This window comes from Aptenodytes forsteri, unplaced genomic scaffold (genome assembly GCF_000699145.1).
Source record: "Aptenodytes forsteri isolate BGI_AS27 unplaced genomic scaffold, ASM69914v1 Scaffold647, whole genome shotgun sequence".
Lineage (NCBI taxonomy): Eukaryota > Metazoa > Chordata > Aves > Sphenisciformes > Spheniscidae > Aptenodytes > Aptenodytes forsteri.
The window spans coordinates 350,089-371,003 of record NW_008795889.1 but is presented as its reverse complement, the minus strand read 5'-3'; the positions used below and the strand labels follow the sequence as shown (position 1 = coordinate 371,003).

At 46.1% G+C, this 20,915-nt stretch overlaps 1 protein-coding gene across 1 annotated transcript; it reads left to right on the top strand.

The window, feature by feature from the left end:
* The first annotated feature begins 639 nt into the window (after positions 1-639).
* Positions 640-20,714, top strand: STK25 (serine/threonine kinase 25). Its single transcript, XM_009284229.2, has 11 exons — positions 640-762; positions 7,177-7,407; positions 8,623-8,679; positions 9,803-9,911; positions 11,183-11,340; positions 11,624-11,809; positions 12,026-12,171; positions 13,064-13,178; positions 13,472-13,543; positions 16,756-16,892; positions 18,525-20,714. Exons 1-11 carry the CDS (start codon positions 712-714, stop codon positions 18,562-18,564), a joined length of 1,302 nt encoding a protein of 433 aa, XP_009282504.1. The 5' UTR covers positions 640-711; the 3' UTR covers positions 18,565-20,714.
* The last annotated feature ends 201 nt before the right edge of the window (positions 20,715-20,915 follow it).

Sequence of the window (20,915 nt, the reverse complement as noted above, 5' to 3'; positions counted from 1 at the left end):
TGGGCTGGGCTGAGGGGTCGTGCTGGGTTGGGGCTGTTCTGTTGCTGGGGTGGAAGGGAGCCCTGTGGAGAGGGTTGCTGAGGAGCACGGTGTCTGGGGGCAGAACTGGGGAGCACTGGTGGGGGAGGGCCCAGGGATGGTGTAGGGTTGGGGTTCCCTGAGGAGGAAGAGGTGCACTGGGGAGCTGTGCTTTGCAAGCAGGTGTACTGGGGAGAATGGGAGCGGAGGGGTACCCTCAGTGAGAGGATTATTGGGGAGTAGTAGGAGGAAAGGGGTATCTGAGGATAACGCTGTGGGCTGTGCTGGGAAAGATGCTGGGAGTGGTGATGAGGGGATAGTGCTGTAGAAGCAACTATAATACTGGGGAGCACGCTGAGGTGATGGTGGGGAAAATGGTGCCTGAGGCTTTGTCAGTGTATATCTTTAAAGTGAGGTTCCTTGATACATCTGGAAGGCATGTCTGGAAAGAATTGAGAAATGGCATTTGCAAGGAGGGGCTGGCATACTTAGAATGGGCTGGTAGGTTCAAGGAGAACTGCAAATCGAGGAGAAAAAAGATGCGGGTAGCTCTTTTGGGGAATGAGCCAGGCTCTGCAAACCTCAAGTTAGAGCTGTTGTGTTCTTGCTTGTCGCAGTTGACCAGTGGATGAGAAAGCATCGCTTTCCCGCTGTGCTACAACGTCCCAACCCTCCCTGATTTTGCAAAAGCTGATGTCTGACCATCCTGTAGGCATGGCTCACTTGAGAGAATTTGCCAGCCAGGTAAGTGGCGATTAAAAATTTGTTTTAAACTCTTGTATCAAGAGCAAACATTGTTATGTTTGCTCTTGAAATGAGTTTAAAACAAATGACCAGAAAATCACTTTTTGCCACTCTTTATCTCTCTTGCACATGTCTCGGCTTACTCCTGTTAGGCGATTGATTTGTGTCTTACTCTGTGGTGGTGTTGGACTGACAGTGTTAGGTTGCCAGCTGTATAGAAAGGGAATTCTTCGCCCAGTATGGTGCCTTTCTCTGAGGTTAACTTTGCTCTTCTTAGGGAGACAGGAATCATTGGCATTCTGAGTGTTTTTGGGAGGGGAAGTCTAGAAATGGGAACAGAAAAGCTGCGTGTGCAGGCTGTGCCAGACATACCTTACTGAAGTATTCATAGCAGTAGCCTGAGAAAAACGGTGCTTGCAACCTTAATGCGTAAGAGGTAGTGATATTTGATACTGAACGTTTAACTGTTCTGAGAGAGATATCAGCCTCAGTGGAAGTGGTTAAATCCTGTTGTTGTGATGACATTTTCATAAGAGGAATGTGGAAGGATGATGTCATGACTTGGGACTAAAAGCTAAACCACATTAATAGTATTGGCTTGAATCCTCTTTCCTCTGAATTTGGTTGTGGGGTGTGTTTGATTATTGGCAGATGTCAATACTGAATGTAGGTCTTGTTAAACCATGTTTTGTGAGAATTTTTGGCATTTTTCTGTTCTGCTCCTAGGTGTAGAATTATAATACTAAAAGCTTTAGTGGTTTGAGATGATGCTTTCTCCAAGCCTTTTCTGATTTAAAATTGATTTGCAGTGCATCTTAGTTTGCATGCTGTCTTTCACATAAACTGTTTCCCCAAAGCGTGTATGGAATTAAATGCAAATATAGTGCCTGAGTGAGTCACAGTACAGGGAGAGAAATGAAAGGAATAGGAAAGGATGCTGTCTGGTTAGGGCTGAGAACTGAGTTCTGTAGCTACAGAGGAGGTTGCTCTGAAGCTTTTTTTGTACACAACATTGACTAATGAAGCTTATCAGAGTTCCAGTGGTCTCATCTCTGAATTTATTATGCAAACGTAAGGCATTCTCAGATTCTGTCATCCCATGACTCTCTGTCTGGTCCTGGAATGGGAAAGCAGTCTGTGTTGTCCATTCCTTGGGTCTCTTCAGGAATCCTTGATGGAACCTTGTTATCTGTGTAACTGAAGCTTGCTGGAAGGACAGTAGGAATTGGCCTGAAGTTCTGTTCACCAGAGTTTAGGGAGTGGTGGGAGGTATTGTGAAAATCGAGAGACTAAGACTTGGATGGGGATGTCAGAGGCTTGACTTGTCTTTGATTCCCAGTTCTGTCGCTGATGTGCAGGGTTACCTTAGGCAAACCCCCAGACTGCTTTACCTCTGTGCCTCCATTTCCCTGTCTCAGCTAGTTGGCTTTCTCTCTTTTCTTGGCTGCTCTTTGCTGTGTACATACAGCACAGTGGGCCTCTGGTCTCTTGGGAGCTCTATCTGCTAGATGATGTATTTGCATTAGTGTTTAAAGCTGTGATCTGAGCTCTGTTTCTAGTTTTGTTGTTCCTTATGTGACCTTGAAGAAGCCGTTCAAGTTCTCTGGCTAAGTAATGCTTCACTCCCTTGAAGCAAAAGAATACTATCTGTGAAGCAAGTTGGGAGTCTCAGACAAATTTGTGTGTTTCAAAGTGTTGAACACAAACTTCCCTCTTGTCTACACTCCAGAAGTTCAAAACTGTCTCACGTTTAGCAGTTGAAAAGAGCTGTGCACAAATTTCATATAGACAGGAAAGCTTTCAAATGTTTCCAGATACAAAGCTGATTTTCCCAAAGAGAACATAGTGCCTGCTGCAGATATCGCTGTTGGTGGCCCAGAGGTTAGCGTGTAGCATGCAATGTGGGTGAATGCTGGATGGGAAGTTGGGGCGGAGAGGAGGCAATGAATGAAAGAAGGTCAGTAGCTGATATTTATTAAAACCAACTTCCTCCTTCCACTGTGTTTGGCAGAGGAAAATGATGTTTGTTTGGCTGGTTGGGAAGTGCTCTGGTCAGAAGTAACACTAAATGCTGCTGTAGTTCCATATAAACCTTTGGAGGCTGCCACACTCCCAGTCAGCTTCAGCTCTTAAAGTAGTATGGCCTTGACAATCTTCTTCTGTTACAGACTTCTCCCATATAGAACAGTGATTCTGATCCTGACCTGCTCCAGACCAAGGAACTCTCACTTCCAAAAGGGTTTAAGCACCTCTCAGTGTTTTATGCAGCAGGTGCAGATGTGACTTTTGCTCATGATGCTGAATATGACTCCTTTGAGAGTGAGATCCAGCTGGGCACAGCCCAGAGAGAAGACCTTGAGCTGGTTTAAAGGGTATTTGCTTCTGTTCCCAATATGCAGCTTATCTTTCCAGGTAGTAGCTTTGAAATGAAACTTCTCTAGTCTCCTCTCAACAGCTGTGGATATCACGTCTCTGCAGCTGGAGGTGGCAGAGCTGCCAAACCCATTCTTTGCCCATGAAGCAGCTGGTGTTACTGCCAGGTTTGTCTCATAACACACAGCAACTCTTAATTCCTGATGTCTGCAGTGAGTTGCTTTGTTTTAAAACATGACATCATCAGTCATGATGGCAAACACCCCCACACCTGTCATGACAGAGCATCCTTCTTTCCTGTGCTGTGAGGTTAGCTCCTGGAGGGCAGAAGTGGAGCACATTACTCGTAGATTGTCCTCATCCCTCTCATACTTATTCCCTCCCCTTCCTGCATGTACAACCAAGATAGTGCTTTGTGTGGTCTCCCCCCAAAGCCTGTTCATGCCTGACTGATCCATCTCTAGTCACTGACTGCTGTCAATGGGGAGAAACAGCATGAGGCTTTTTGCTCCAGAACTGCTGTGTAATTGACATTCAGTCAAGCAAAAAGGTACGATGAGGTGACCATCCCTTAAAGGCTTTACACATTGTAGTAGAACAAGGAGCAGTAGCTGGTCAGCCAGCTCTTCCGATTCTGGCCTGGAGGTCCATTTTGCAGCCCTGGTGGGTTCTGTGAATGTGGAAGAAAATGGAAAGATCCCAAGGTGGTGAGCAGTTGCAAAGTTGACAGGTGCTAATAAGCTCCTTTGGGTTATCTATGCTCATTTATGCAGGTGTAAAGCAGTTCATCCGGATTCTGTTACTTTCTACTAATGAAGTTTTTCAGGTGTCTTCGTAGCTGTGCAGCTCCAGAACATGGATTTGCAGCCAGGGTGGTTCTCTGACAACAAGACTGGTGCTGAGATCAATTTGTATTTAGAAAAGGGAAAGATCCTGCTTGTTACACCCCTCATTGCAGTGCTCTGCAGGTGCAAATTTATTGGGGTAGGGGAGAGTCAGGCTATACAAAATGAGTTCTCCTCCCCTGCTCCCCCCTGCTTGAGCCCCCCGAGTACGGCAGTGTGCTTCTCTTCTGATGGAGCGGTGCACTTGCATAGCTCTCTGTTTCTGGCATAACTGCTTTTGTTCTGCTGTCTGGTGAGGCTCGTATGTCCATCGATCTGAACATTTGCTCGTCAGCTGCGAGTTACCATGTGGCAGCTCCAACAGGAACTTTTTTAATGGACCAGAGCTTCTGAGCACATGTCCTGCAGGCTAGCATAATTTTATCTATCTTAGTTTGTCATGGGAATTCAGAATTGCTTCTACAAAAATGCCACCTGGCAACGTCTTCTGTGGTGTCCACAATGGTAGTTCAAAAGGTGTTCCACTGGGCAGGCATTGGCCTGCTTGAATCGGGGATGGGCCTGTTTCCTCCTCCATGTTTACAGAAAGTGAAGAAATTTGTTAGCAGACTCTGGTCTGCAGGAGGCATCCAGGAGACTGTAACCGTGGCTGGAATGACTCTCTACCACTTTGCCCCGTACTCACTCACTAGGTTCTGGCTGTTGCTGGATATGGCCTTTGTGATTTTGGCAACTCTGTCAAGGGATGCACATCCCCAGGCCCTCCATAGAGTCATACTCTTGCCCTGTCACCTGAGAGCTCGGAAGCATTTCCGGATCAGTTTTGAAGTGACAAGTACTAGGAAAGTAAATCCAGTACCTACAAACGAAGTTTCCTGCTCCAACCTAATGTGGTAGGCCTGTCTCTTCTGCCCATCAGAGTTGTATCGTTTTCCTGAGTCCCTTGGGCAAACTTTCCGTGTGCTTGTCAGGAAGGTTTGTCTCCTTCTCCACCCCTACCTCAACTGCTTTGTTCTGCAGAAAACGCGACAAACCAGCATTGAAGTATGGAAGCTTCTTTACAAAGCTGTCTGTGATTACAGAGCCCGATATGTAAAATGGTGGTTGTCCCAAAAGCTGCCGGTGCTCTTGTGTTTAATGTCCCGTTCTTGAAGAATCAGTCCTGGTTCTTTGATGTGCCATGCCAGGCTGAGGAGGGGAGCAGTAACTTAACCTTGCCATTTCTTTTCTCATGGAAAAATTACTTATGTGGGAGGGGAGGAAAGTTTTCTTGCAGGGTTGCTTCCCTGCAGGATTCATGTGGATAGTGTTTCCTTTACCAGCTGAGCCAGGTGCTTGTAGGAGATGATCCTCTTTCTCTCCTTTCTCCCTGATGTGTGGAATGGCTGATGTGGTGAGTGGCATTTTTATGGTGTGGTAGGTGACTGTGCAGGGTAACGTCTGGGCCACCTTGCTGCCCCTTCCTGTAAGTTGGTCAAGAGGTGGAAATTGCTCCTGGGCTAGCCTGACTGTTCTCCCTGTGCTGCAGTTTCATGTTGTCTCCTGGCATTTCCCAAGCTCAAATCCTCTTCCTGTCCCCCGCCTCCCTCTCTCCAGTCCCTGTTATGTATCTCCAGTTCCTTTCATCTCTGCATATCCCTTCCAGTCTGTTTCCAGTGCATTTGTTCAAAGTACAGCCTGTTTGGGTGTTGCCATGGATGCACAAGGATATTTAGTTATCCTTCTGTATCTTGGACTGGAATGCATGTGGAAATCCTGTTGAGTGAGCTGACTGTAAAGCTCATTCTGGACCTGGCTTACTCCATATAGCAATGCACTGGACACAGAAGGCAAACAACCTGTAATGACTGGCTGACTTAATCATTAAGTAGCACCTAGGGCTGCTTAGTGATGAACTGCTGCTAGAACCTGGTGTTAGATGGAAAAATGCAGCTGCCCTGTTCTCAGATAAAATCTCTGCCAGCTCAAGGCCCTTGCAAGGGAGTGGTCCCTCTGGGTGACGTGTTGGAGGTGAGACTGAGAAGTTCTGGGTGTGGAAAACTCACTGTAATGGCTTGGCTGCTTCCTGTAGTTCAGGCCATATTTTCCAGATTTTTTTTTTTTAAACTGTTTTAAACTTATTTTTTAAAAAAGGCAGAAAAACTAATCACAGAGAGCCTTTTAGTAGCATGAAGCAGAGCAGGACCTCGTGGTCTGCAGCTGGGCAGAATGAAATAGCATCAGAAAATGATTCTGATTTCCTCCCTTTCTCGTCCATACTCATCTTAATAAAGAGTTAACTTTGAAGCTGCTGTTAAAGAGTCAGTATTTCTCCGATGATGATCGTGTTAGTAGCTTCCCAGCTGATGTGCTTATCTAATGAGGGAATTGCTATTTGCTTTTGCATCTGGGCGTGCCAGCCAGAGGAGAGGCTGTTCCAGAAAAGCAGGTCTGCAGATGGAGTGTCCATTCAGGTCTCCTGTCTCCTCTGGGATAGGCAGGTGTCTGGCCTCCTTGCTGCTGACCTTCCGAAAGATGTGAGGCTCCCTCTGCAAACATCTGAAGAGAGCTGGGCTGGGTGCTGCCTGGAAATCAGGCTGCAGCAGAGAAGACAGCTCATGTGAACTGGTATTTATATTACTGGAGTATTTCACCCTCCAAACAAGTAGGGAAGGGTGCAAATCTTTCAAATCATTCCAATCTTTGAATGCAGGAAGGCAGACTAGGAAAACATCCTTGTGAACTTCCTATGGCCTCTTGCTTGTGCCCATTTTCTCATCCAGGTCTTCAAAAGAAGGCTGGTTCTGGTACACCTTGCCTGCCTTTTTATTCAAGTGTGAACAAGTGCTTGCTCATGGAGCTGCTTTGGCACCAATTTGGTGCCTGCAGCTGAGCAGTCCTGTCCCAAAGGAGCTGACGCTTTCTGTAGAGATACTTGCTGACATTCTCCTTCTGGGCTTCTCTCCCCTTCCTGTCCCACTATAGTCTGCAGGGGTGGAAAGCCCATGTAAAAGGCTTCTTCAGTTCTTCTCTTCTTGGATAGGTTCTGTGTTAAGTTTCTCAGCATGTGGAGACCTTTTAGGATATGTGAGTTTCAGGTGAATTAAACAACACAGTAGATGCATAGATAGGGAAATGAGCTGTCTGGGTATGCATGGCGCTCTACAGGCTGCTGTGGGACTTCACGGACTTTTCCCATCTCTGCTTTCTGCTTTAGCACTCAAGGGTGGATCCTGAGGAGCTGTTCACCAAGCTGGAGCGGATCGGCAAAGGATCATTTGGTGAAGTGTATAAAGGGATTGACAACCGCACCAAGGAGGTGGTTGCTATCAAGATCATTGATCTGGAGGAGGCTGAGGATGAAATTGAGGACATTCAGCAGGAGATTACGGTGCTCAGCCAGTGTGATAGTCCCTACATCACCCGGTACTATGGCTCCTACTTGAAGGTAGGACAAAGCCATGGCAATTCTCTTGCCAGCAGTTTGGGAATGGGGTGGGTTTCTCTATGGGTGCTGCAGCTGATGGTGGCATACAGCACTGAAAGGTGCCCAATCTGTGAGTGTCAGTGTGGCAGCAGGAACAGCAGTGGCTCTGCTCACTGCATTTATGTGGTCTTAGTAGGAGGCTGGGCTTTAAGACACTTGCAAAGCACATGGAAATGAGGTGCCCGGTACAGTGTGGTCCCAAAAGCAGGGCACTTCACTGGAGAGAAAATTATTCGTTGAAGAGGCTGACCTCTCCCCTGTTTGACCATTCTCGAAAGGAAGTTTGTGGAATACTTTTCCGAAATGCCACAGTTTTGAGGTAGTACCACTGAAGGCTTTACGACTCTGGAAAGAAGAGGAGTTTGAAACTGTACTTTGTGACCTTGTGATCATCATTTCATCAGAAATGATGAAAACAACAGGACCTGAGTCTTCGCAGGAGTGCTGATACCACTTCCGTTGAGAACAGGTTTAGGAATCCCCAGTGCAAGCTACTAGTAGTGATGACCAGAAGTGTCCTCTGCATGCTGGCTGCTGGAGGTGTATGTAACACTGGCTCTGTAGCAAACAGTTCTTGAGCTCTTTGGATCCTGATTATTCCTTACATATTTTTCAAAGGCCACAATGCATTTTCTCAACCTTCTACTGAAAGCACCAAGCAAGCTGTGGTTTCATGGATCTGCTGCTTATCTCCTACCAGAACCCTGTGAACCTCAGTCTGGAAATCTCTTCCCTTGAGGAGTAAGAGATTGTCTTGCTGATCGTACCCTTCAAGCTGGCAGTCCTGTTAATGAGATCAAAGGCTGCAAAGCTCCCTTGTCTTTGTCAAGGAGATGTGCTAGATCTGTTGGAGCGATGTTAAATGGCTCCAACCTGAGAATATGCTTATCTCTGTGGGCTGTGTAGTCTGGTGCCTGTAGGGGCACTAAGCTTGCTCAGATAAAACTGCAGACCGAGAGAAAGAAATGAACTGGGGGCAGGTCCACCGCTAGAATGCTGTGTCAGCAGGAAAGAGGGAGCTCAGAGCTCCCTCCTTAAGCCTCCGAGAGCTGCGATGTGCAGCATCTCTTGGATTGTGTACAGGACTACTCATGTGTCTTGCTGCCTCTGGGGTGTTTAACTTTTCTGCCTGCTGTTATTACTGTCTTTGCTCTTGATTTGTGCGCTTGCTTGCAGGGCACCAAGCTGTGGATAATCATGGAGTACCTAGGAGGAGGTTCAGCACTGGATTTGGTAAGTACGTGGTAAGCTCTGGACCATGAAGAACATTGGCGGGAGCCTTGGTTTGCGAAATGTCTGTAAGCCAGACACTCACTTGCCACATACCATCTTTTTGACAGCCCTGTGCCTGAAGGGTAGGCAGTGCAGGACAGACATGCTGGTTATGCATATCCTAGGACAGAGGAAATGTTTGCACGGAGCTCAGCTGTCAAAGCACTGTTCTCCAGCATGCTCTGCTGCTTTACAATGGAAAGAGCCAGTGAACTGAAATGTGACAGCAGCCAGTTGTTTTTGAGCAGTGTGAATCCATATTTCACCTAATCAAAGTTCTGTGCCTGCAAAGAGTTCGTGGTATTGTTCAGTGCTTGCATGGCATCAAGCTCAGCAGGGACCTGGTCTATAATCAGGATTCCCAGGTGTTTGATAATGCAAATTACATTTAACAAGTTACCTCAGATTTTAAGGGAGTACAAATGCAGAATAAACACATGGGCAAAGTTCTGCTGTGCTGTATTTTGTCACAGGATTTTGCTTTTCTCCTTAGGACAATAAAGCCTGTTTTTCCAGAGCAGTAACTAAGGTCATGTAGTGAAAACTGCTGAGCCTGCACTGACTTGGAGGAAGGTGGGGGGGGAGGGGCTGTCATCTGTAGAAGTCATCTTAGGGTCAGAACCTCAATTATTGCACTGAGAAGGCAGGGCTTGTTTGGAGGAGAACTGATTGAAAGGAGAAGAGTTTTGATACAATGCTCCACAGCCAGAGGGTAGAAGTTGTCTCTGGGCTGTTGCAGTGGCTGAAATTCAGTTCTTGCATGCTAGCAGAGAGACTTGAACAAGAGAAACTGTTAAGATGTTCTGTTCACCAATGTATTTCCAGGCCAAAGCGAGAGATGAGCATCCTGCTGTTTGTCTGGGAAGCCTTTAATAGACTAACAGAAAATCCCCCAAGATTTTCCATTTAATGTTGCCAGGTGCAAAGTCCAGCATTCTGCTTGCAGAATGCGCACCAGGCTTGCAGTAGGTGTTTCCTGCTGAATATGACCTGCTTGACCAAGGTTTCCAAGTAACAAACTGAGAGGCTGGAAAATCCAAGGCATCAGTCACCCTCCTTAAGTCATCTTTCTGCCCTTTATCAGCTGAAGCCGGGACCCCTGGAGGAGACTTACATAGCTACTATCCTGAGAGAAATCCTAAAGGGTTTGGATTATCTACACTCTGAGAGGAAGATCCACAGGGACATCAAAGGTAAGAGTGGATAGCTCAGCTCTCTTTCTTGTAAGGGATGTTGTTATTAACATAAGATTCAGAAGTATTATACAGCAATAATCTGAGAAGGAGTTCAAAGACTCTTTCTTAGTGCTGCTTTTCCTGTTGGGTTGCTTGTTTCTGAAACTGACGCTTGTAATTTCATTGCAACTCATGTTTTTTGTGTCTTTAGGGTTTAGAGTAACAGTAAGGATCTGTAGCTCTTCACTGGCATTTGTAGTTTGGACAGGCAGGGGGCTGAAGCAAAGGAGTCAATGAAAGGCACGCTCAAACTTCAGCTGACTCTCAGTTATTTCTGGACATTTGCTTTACTGCTGGACCCCAAGGCCTGTGTATGCTGGTTATCGTAGTTATAACTTACTGTGAAAGTGAGCTGTCCTCACACAGGGTTCACAGCCCTAGAAAATCAGCGCAGCTTGTGTCAGCTTATCCTGTTACTGATTTTATAGTCATTGGCCGTATGCAGTGTAGGGACACCTGGCATCTGCCTCTCAAAGAGCAGTCTCACACCGAGCACAGAGCATCAAAGGACAGCAGGAGGGCAGGAGGACAGTGCTGTGGAGACGTGTTGGACGCTAACTGCTCTGACCCTCTGCAGGAGGGGATATGAACAAGCAGAGCAGAGAAACCCCATGCAGGGAGATATGTAGAAAAGATTCCGTTGCGTATGTGAGACTACATGTTTCTAGCACTGCAGGCCGTGCAGGACTGTTGGCTGCCAGCAGAGTGGGGAAATGCTGAAAGTCTGTAGGCGGGGTCTCTCTCAGAATGAAAAGTCCTACAAAAAAACCCCACCCCAAAACCTGAGTAATGCCACTGTCTTAAGCTGAGTGAGTGGGAAGCGGTACAAGACCAGGACTTGTGAGCTCTTTAGAAGGATCTGCTATTTAACCTGTGCTGAATGCTGCTCTGAAAAAAAATTGAGACCATTTGAGGTATCTTGGGCCATGTTGCCTTCTCTTCTTTGTGTGGCCAGGAATCACATCTAGTTGATTGTGTGGCCCTTCACATCTACTCCTTGCTACTACCCTAGAAATATTCCCCTTCTGATCCAGCCAAGTGTATGAACTTGTTGCGTGTTACCCAGCAGAGGCCTGGCATGAGAATGAGTCTGAGGCTGGAAATCCGAGCTGAGGGTTTTCAGTGGGGCAAAGGAGGATGCCACAGGAGATCCATTCTCAGTATTCAGTTCTGTGTGGGGTGGAGATGATTCAGAAACCAGTGGACTTAATGCTTATTTGTGTGAACAGCTGCCAACGTGCTACTTTCTGAACAAGGAGATGTGAAACTGGCTGACTTTGGAGTGGCTGGACAGTTGACAGACACACAAATCAAGAGAAACACTTTTGTCGGGACGCCATTCTGGATGGCACCAGAAGTCATCAAACAGTCTGCTTATGACTTCAAGGTGAGCTGGGAGCAGGAGGAGGATTGCTACTTGATGCTACTATATATGAGGTGGTGCTAGGGTTAATATTGGAAGTGCTGTTTGTTGCAAGAATGATACTTTCCTATTACGGTTCAGGGTCTGTTGGAGAAGTTTGTCTATTAGACATGAAACACCCTATCTGATTTTAGCCGATCAGCCCTTCAGCTGTGCTAAAGTTGCATGCTTCCATGTTGCAGAATTGCTCCTTGCTGTTCTGTGCTGTCGCTGTTCTGTGCTGTCACTGTTCTTGCTCTTCTTTCAGGCAGACATCTGGTCCCTTGGAATTACAGCCATTGAACTAGCAAAGGGAGAGCCTCCAAATTCTGACTTGCATCCTATGAGGGTTCTCTTCCTGATCCCCAAAAATAACCCTCCAACACTTGAGGGTCACCACAGCAAGCCCTTCAAGGAGTTTGTGGAAGCCTGCCTCAATAAGGATCCTAGATTTGTGAGTATTGCTGTCCACCTGTGAATTTGGGTAAAGTATTGCAGAGGTCAAAGATGTATTTAGCAGGAAGACCTTTTGGTGCAAGTCTTCTGGAGAGAAGGAAGTACTGGGCTTGCAGAATGGACGGGCAAGCCTGGCAAGAATTGAAGTCAGCGCACTTGCATGTTTAGTGTACAGAGGTGGTTAGATGTAGCATATTTTCCTTATTTGCTCCAGAGGCCGACAGCTAAAGAGTTACTAAAGCACAAGTTCATCACACGTTACACCAAGAAAACCTCATTCCTAATGGAGCTGATAGATCGATTCAAGCGCTGGAAGTCGGAGGGCCATGGAGAAGATTCCAGTTCTGGCGATTCTGATATGTACGTACATGTTCTGGATGGAAGGGTGCCCCTGCTATACCCTGCATGTGCCGGGGTAGCCTACTGCAAGCAGCTCAGGTCCTTTTCCCCACCTGGGTTGGAAATCTTACTTAGGGGAAAATCTTAGCTCAGGGAGACCTGTGAGCATCTGTTTGTGGGAGCAGGTGACTGCTGCCTGAAAAAACAGGCTGTTACCTTAACCTGTGGAGCCTCTTTGCTGTGTGTAAGGAATCAGAAGTACTAACAAGAAACATCTAGCATGTGCATAACTAGTAAAACAAGGCTCTTGTTGCCTGTATTTTATGCACGTTCAGTTAAATACATCGCCTTCCAAAGAGCTACAGGCTTTAGTAATTGTGGCAACAGCTGTGTATGTGTGTTTGTGTATTCACGGGTAGAGAGCTTTGCTACTGATGTGGAGGATAATGAGGCTATGAGCCTTGGGTGAGGAAAGGGCACTTTTTTGGCAGGCTGGTGTCGCAGAGCTTCTCTTCACCTGTAGTGGCAGTGACTCCAGTGACCAATGACTCTGGGAGGTTGGCTTGCAACACCTAAGCCTGGCTCCTCAAATTGTGAACTTGGGTTGTCTTGAAATTCTCCTAAATTTAACTAGTACTTGAAACTGTCTTCAAGCTGGCTAGAGCAGAAAGGTGGTTGTGGTGATTTGGAAACATGATGTAATACTTGGCTCAGATCTCTGTGGTGCTGTATATGGGCTGTAGAGACAAGCGATTTCTCTTTAGGATTTTTTTCTGGGATAGGGAAATGCCTGGAGCCCTGTGGTGATATGACAGTCAGGTAGGGGAGAGCTTGTGACTATGGGAATGCATGGATAAAACACTCGGTGTATGGAGCTGAGGCTTTGTCTTGACCTCCTCCTTTTTATTTGCAGTGATGGAGACACAGAGGATGGAGACCAGGGTCCAATCTGGACATTCCCACCAACTATTCGCCCCAACTCCTTGAGCAAGTTGCACAAAGGAATGGCTCTTCATGGTTCCCAGAAGGTCTGTTTGCCATCTGTTCCTTCAGAAGTGGACTGAACTAACAAGCTTTTGAGGGTCTTGGGGAAGCTACCAGTTACTCGCGTCCTGTCTAAAATTTACTTTAGTCTGGTATCAAGGGCTAGTGCCCCAGAGTTGCCTCTTCCACATCATCAGGGTACTGCAATCTGTGGCTGTCCTGAGACCTGGTGAGGGGGCTGCCATTGAGGTGCTGTGAATTTACCAAAGGACTAATAGTTTGTGTGCCCAGGGAGCCTTTGGCTATGCTTGTAACTTCTTTTCATGTTGCATTCTAGCCTACTGAGCCCATCAAGAGGCAGCCACGGTCACAGTGTCTCTCCACGCTTGTTCACCCAGTTTTTGGGGAGGTGAGTAGAACCTTCTTGGTGTCTGTGAAGGTTGGAGACAAAGAGGTACCTGGCACAGATGGGAAGGATTTGGAGAAGGGAGGTGGGGTGAGGTACCTACTACGGTTAAGGGATTATGAAGCATTTGTGCCTCTGTTCAGAGGTCTATATAGTATGTTAGGAAAGTGAGTATGTCCCTGGAGTGTCCTCTCCAATACACTTGTAGTCCCAGAAGCATAGCATTACTGTGTTGTCTTCTGGTAAGGATAAGGTAGAGGAGTACCTGTTTCTTATCTGTGTCTTAGGCTTGCTAATGCCTAGGCAACTCTGGACTCTGATGTCCCTGGCCTCCGTGGCTGAAGTGCAGCTCCTGTTAGGGCAGGCAGGTATTTGAGCTTGCCTGTTGCTGTGCATGTTCCCTGCCCTCATGCTATATGCTGCTACCCACAGCAGCGTCACTGAAGGGAATGTGGGTGGCTTAGAGCAGGAGTTGGCTTTGCCAATTAGTAGGCCATCTTCTTGATTTATAGATGCCTGCTATTGCTAGCATGCCAAGGCTAAGGAGTTACCTACTATATTGCCTGTGGAAGGTAGACAGAGAAAATGGTTTTGGAAAATCCACCCTGTTTCCCTGCCTTATGTTTTGGGTGGGGATGTGGAGTTGAAGTAAAAGCTACATTAATGATGGGATAGTGTCTGTATCAGCAGAGAGATGAATTGTCTTTCCAGCTGGGTCATGTTTTAAGGGAGGAGAAGAGAATGATAATCATAAGGGGGGCTACTGGCTTCAGTTGCTGTTTCCAGCAGGAGTGTAGGAAAGGAGGTTCTGCTTCGGAAGAAATCACTTACACAGACACTGCGTGTCAGGGTTCTTTTCTTGGGGTGCTGGGTCACAGAGACGCTTTCTCTGGTCCTGATGACTTGCTGTCTTCTGGATCCTGATGCTGTTCCAGGCGTGGCCCAGCAGAGAGCTGTGCTTTTTCAGGGATAGTCTCTGGACTTAAATCTCTTTTCTCAGGTCTAGTGCTATGTGGAAAGAGGGTTTGCTGCAGGGCAGGAAGCAGTGGTCATTCTGAAAAGCAGGCATGCAGTACTCTTGAGACAGCACTGCTTTGGAAATTGAGAGTTCAGCTAACTGGCCTCTTCTGTACTCCACTGGGCTTGACTTCCAGAGGTCAGAGCATGAGGCAGATGGTCTGGGTCTTGTAGGCCTAGACCTATGAGATAAAAACGGATAAAAGTAATGTTGGCTTCTGATGCAGGCATTGTTCCTGCAGCATAATCACTGACATCTGGTTCTCAGTCCTTTCTGTTTAGGAGCCTTCTGGGGGAGGGGGTGCTCAGAGCTGCGAGTTCTCCAAACCAATGAATGCATGTTCATGCTTCTCCTTACCAACATTGCTGCACCAGTTCCAGGTGGGAAGTGGCTTCTTGGGCCTTTCATTTCTGCTAGTTTGATTCCCTTGCCCCAGATCTGCTGATCCTCCTTTCCTTTGATTAGACTTCCCTGCTGGCTCTGCTGATCCCACTCAGCGAAATCAGGTGCAGGGAAGGTTCTGGGCAGTCTCTGAAATAACCAGGGAGGAAAGGTAAGGTATTTGGGCCTGGAGGGCCAAGAAGTGACTAAAAGCCAACCTGTAAGGCTTTGCGCAGTACAGCTTTCTAACCCCCTGCTAACCTTCAGAAAGCTCTTCTGCAGTGGAAAGTGACAGGATAATACAGACTGCTCACATCACAGGCTGCTGGGCAAACTAAAGGTCAGTGGCTTGGCATCAAAGGCTGGTGATAAACTGGCAACTTACCTGCAGGACAGACCCTGTGTCTCATTTTGCTCTGAGCAGGCAGTCTTTGATCAGGTAGATGTCAAATCAAATCCTTGGCTTTAGCATCACAACTATTTTTGGCCTAAGACATCTGTATCCTTGATGTGTAATTGAGTTGCCCTCCATGCCCCCTGCCACTTCTGAATGAGCAGAGACATGTGCGAGTTGCTCCCACAACTGAGGCTTTGTGTTAGTGAGCAATTACCCCACTGAAGAGGCAGCAGCTCTTTTTGGCTAGGAACCATTTGTTTCCAGCAGGGGACTTGGAGCACAGGGACGGCTCCAGCTGGGGATTAGTATTCACATTGTCCCACTTTCTGGACCATGGAGAGAAGATGAGCTCCAACAACAGGAAAGGCTGATCCTAGAGTTGCAGGCAAAGAACTGTGAGGCTTATATAAAGCCCTTTAATCAGCGTAGCCTAATGGGAGCTTAATTGAACTGGACAGTGGTTAGCTGGCAGACATTGCTTGTTCAACAAAAGGTTTTGATTTTTGTTCATCTCGTTGCGTAATGATGTGCACTAGGGAAGGGGCTGCCACATGAGCTGCTTGTGTGAAGGAGGTGGGGAAATGCTGCAGAAGATGTGACTCTGGGTTTTCCAGTGACAGACTCCTTCAGGCTCAGCATCAGTGACCCATCAGGAGTTCCTTAATGACAGAGGTTTAGCTATTTCAAATTAACAACTGGAACCATGCGCAAGTAGACTTGTGGCTGGTGAGGCCTAATTGGAGTGTGCTAATAATGATAGATGCAAACTGAGGCTTTTCATCTAGATCAGATGCTGCGCGTGGAGGTCTTGGTGTGTGGGCTTCATTCCCCTGTCATCCTGGGGAAAGCTCTCTCTTGGGGAGGAGTGTTAAAGGCCAAGTGGCTCAGGATCTGTAGCGTGGCAGTAGTCTCCCTCAGCCTTCCAGTCACTAGAAGTAACTGAAACTTTTTTGTGGTTATTAAAAGTGGTGGTGACTAACTCCTGGTGATACAATATTTTCTGCCCTACCTGTCTGCAAGCCTTTGTGTGTGTCTGGGTGCTAAGCTGTCATTAGCAGCAAAGGTGATGGTACTGGTTCAGATACAGCTGGAGTTCTTTGTTCTGTTACTACTCATGGGTTTTCAGGGCTGTTGATCTATTTCTAATATCATTCAGTTTAACAGTACATCAGGGCCTGTTTGTTAAGGATGTCAATTGCTGTTAGCACCTGGAGGTAAGTCTGAACTCCAGACATTGGACTTTCATCTTCCTGACCTACAAAAAAGAGCCCTTTTATATTTTTTTAAGAATGTGGGTGCCCTCCTGCACTTTTGTGGAGTCATACTAAAAGGGAAAGGAACTTAATGTCTGTACTGCACTGTTTGACCAGTGCTTTCTGCAATGAGATAAGGAACTAACGCACTGTTTCTGGGTTGCAGCTTAAAGATAAGCACAAGCAGACTGGAGGCAATGTGGGAGCTATGGAAGAGCTGGAGAATGCCTTTAGCTTGGCTGAGGAGTCCTGCCCAGGCATCTCTGACAAACTGATAGCACACATGGTAGAGCGGGTACAAAGGTGAGTGTCCTCTAGAGTGGGAGCTGGGGTGGAGCTGGCAGTGAACCCAACCATTGTCATACTCCATAGCTATGGTAAAGGTTGGTGTTGAGCAGTGAAGACACCCAAAAAGTGAATATTGATGACAGCTGACCTAATAGTCCCTAAGTCACTTATTTTAACTGCTTTTCATTTAATGGAAGCAGTTCTTCCTGCCTCAGAAGTCCTTTCTCACACTGAACAGGTTTCTGTAGTGTAGACGAATGTTGCAGAGCACAGAAAGATGCTGCTATTCACCTTCATCTTGCTTATATATAGACACACACATATATATATATGACGTCCTGCTGGTCCCATTACCCAGGTAGCAAGGACTATGCAAAATGTCATCGGGATCGCTTCTGGAATAGTGAGTATCTATCTGTTTCATTGCAAGGAATGTGCTTTACAGCACTACGTGCAGCCAGTCACTCTGCTTGCCCAGCTTCAAGTAGCAGGAAGCTATTTTTCCCTGAAGTGAATTACTTATTAAACCAGGGAAGGAGTATAGTCTGGTAGAATTAGGTTCTTTGCTGCTCAGCAGGTGCTGTGTCAAACTGGCCTCCACTACTGGCACCAAGCTCAGTCACATCCATGTAGTGCAGGCAACAATGTCAGATCTGATCACAGGTTTATCAGGCTTTATTTAACATTAATTTGGATTTTCTGCCTTTCACAGCAGGCTATCCTAAATCTCGCCGTTTCCTCACTAGCTGAGAAACTTAACATTTGGCCCCCCTCACTGGTCAGAAGGCTGGAAGTAAAGTATTTTGCTGTATGTGTGACCAAAGGAGCCATTCTGTGCTCTGGTTGCTAACGTAAATACAACCCAAGGTTTACAGTCTTTACAACCTTGAACTTGGGGTTTCTAAGCATTTATTTCTGATGGGTTTAAGCTGGCATAGTTTGTGCCTTGTAGCTCAAGTATCGGTTGGATGCTGTCAAGCAAAGAAGAGCCTTAGATATTAAGGACTGAAAATACTGGCCATCCTTGAGGGCTTCTGTTACTGTCATTCAAGCTTTCAAGCAAATATGCTATGGGTCTGTTTAGATCCCTCATCTAATAATCACTTAAAGCTGGAAAGAGAACACTCTTGTCTCTTCTGGCTGACCCATAGAGGTCACAGAAAGTATCCTGGTGATGCCTGCAAAAACTTTAGCTTCTAGCTGAGCAGGAGGTACTCGCAGATGTGCGTTGGGTGAGTCTGCGGGGTAGCTGTTTCAGTATCATTCCCTTCTATCAGCCTAGAAATGGCACTACTGGATGATGCATAAGCACAAGACTGTTTTTTTGGAGGTTTGCAAAACCTCAGAGACCCTGGTTGGTTTCTTACTGTAAAACACTAGTGCTCAAAATTTCTTATTAGCCTAAAATTGAATCTTAGAGGTATGAAAAAAGTGCTGCCTTGGCTTTTTGTTAAATTGCTGGTTTTTTCTTTCAATACTTCTTTATCTAGAAAACTGGTAGTGGCAATGGGAGTGGGGACAAACACATCCAGACTTACCTCTTCATTTGCAGACATGCTGGCTGGCGCAGTGTGTGTGGACTGTCTTCCAGGTGAGGGCTTGAAATGGACAGCAGTGACCAGTTCCACCCATTTTTATTTCTTGCAGGTTTTCACACAGTCGGAACCACCTGACCTCTGCCCGCTGATACCTACATTCCCTGCTGCTGTTTTGAGGGTGGAAGGATTTTTTCCAGCTTCATAAGAACTACATCTCTAATCCAGACCACCATCTGCTGTTGGATGTAATATTGTGTTACGGACTCCAGGACATTTCAGAGCCTTCATATTACACGTGTTTCCATGATAACCCAGGGTGGGGTTTGCAATGCAAGTACAATTTAGACCTTTTGCAGAACCCAAGATGGGTGGTCTAATTGTTTTTACAATGTAATCAATGCAGTTTTTAATTGTTTCCCTATGGATGTATCCATTTTGGTTTGGTTTGATTCACAGCTTGTTATTGGTAAATGCCTGACTGCTGGAAAAGAGGGAGATTCTCTTCCATTGAAACATATCTCAAAGGCGAGTCTCATGGGTTTAGCCTCCTGCCCTTCCTAAAGAAGTGTTTGTGAGCAGTAATGTGTGAGTGCAGGTATGTTTGGAAGCTCTCGATGCATTACTTGGCCATGCATCAGAGCAGCTCTCCAATTGTTCTGGAGGATTGCTTCAACTCTTTCACACACTAGTAACGAAAAGCTTTCAAGTATAGCAGCAGCTGAGCTAATATGCTGCTGCTCTTTCCCAGCTTGTCATTTCACAGGAGGATGGGTTTGCTGACTCTACTTTTTTTGGCTCTGGGACATCATTTTGTATTAGGCCTTGGTTCATCTAATTCAGGCAACAGCAGAACTTGCCTTTGGGTCTCCAGGGACTGGAAGGCAAAATGGTTACATTTGGTTTGGGAGCTGGTGGAGTTCCTTTCCTTGGTGCTTTCTGCAACTGAAGCAACTAGATACATACAGGCTTGGCAGTCCTAGTCTCTAAGCTGAGTAGACATCTACTGTGTGTGCCCAAATGTTGCAGAAGGATTAAAAAAATGGGGTGGGGGAACACAACAGCCAAAGGCACTGACAGGGCTTCAGTTCAAAAGGCAGATCGACATTGCGTAGCAGTTGAAGCAAGAAACCTCTCCTCTACAGAAGGATATAAACTGGATGGCTAGCAGCAATGGTATCCATGTGGTGTGGCAGGGGGGTCGCAAAAGCCACTCTAGGCCTCCATCCCCTTCTCAATTTTCCCTTTCTGGCTCTTCTTTCAGTCTGGGATCTAAACTTGCTGAAGCCAGGGCTCTGCTTCCAGTTGACAAGCTGTGGTGGTGTTTGCTAGCAGAGAAATTAAAGCATCTACTGCCATATTGGCTGCTTAAGGTATCCCAGTGGAGCCATCCCCAACTAGCTTTGCTTTCTGTATGCTAGTTTATAAAGCAAATCTTTAATTCAGGTAAATGCACAGATCTTAAATCTATACTTTAAAGGTCTAGAAAAATAGACTTAGGAAAACAAGTTCTGACAGCTGGTTGCTTAGAGATCTGCTCTCTAATTGTAAAGATATTCCCATTAAGTCAGCAAGACCTTAGATATCCAGATCTTTCTGTCTGGGTGTTTGTGTGTGAATGATGTGGCTCACCCCAAAGCCACTGAGAACAAAAGCTGTAGATATTCAGCATTTTTTTTTTTAAAAGATAGGCCACTTTGTTAGTGACAAGGCTTGATTTTTGGTACTTTGATTCAGACTTGCAGATTTTAAGTGCTGGGCTAAAAGTAGCTCAAAAGGACCATACATTCCCTCATCCCAGTGTGCAGTGTTCACTTTAGCTTATGACTATCCTTTACTTTTCCTCTCTGATGGATAAATACAGGCTCGGCAAATACCATGAACTTGTCTAGTAGAGAAGAGGTGCTGCCGTTTGATCTTTCTGGAGATCTGTTGCAGAGCAGTGTCTCTCAGTGGTGAGAGCCTGCGTTTATGAAGAACAGGACAAACCCATTTTTTTTCCTCAGGAGAAGGCGTTAACATATAGACAGGAAACTTGCTGAGGTGGAAGGCACAGGCTGCAGTCTAGCAGAAAGGTGGCTGAAGGGCTCCTGCTGCTTTTAAAGTTGCTGTTCATGACAGTAGCAAATTGTGTTGATAAGGTACCTTGTATTATTATATTACTCACATGCACTGCAGTGTAATGAGAAAACTTTTTAAAGCAAACAATCCCCACAAACTTCATCCAGTATTCAAAGCAACAACGGTTTTACTTTTTAAAAACATTGAAAGGGATCTGCCACTTTCAATAAAGTAACAAAACAAATGAGGCTGGTGTAACTTTGTATTATTAGGAAAAAAGTATTTGTTCAAGCTGCTTTTCTTTGCATTCTTCTTGGTCTTCCCCTGCATCTTCCTGCCTCATGTAGATCTAACAGTGACCCATGAGACAGACCTGTTTAAGTACCTTCTGTGCAAGGAGGGAATACAGTGAAAGGCACGTTACGTTAGTCCTTTCTGCTGA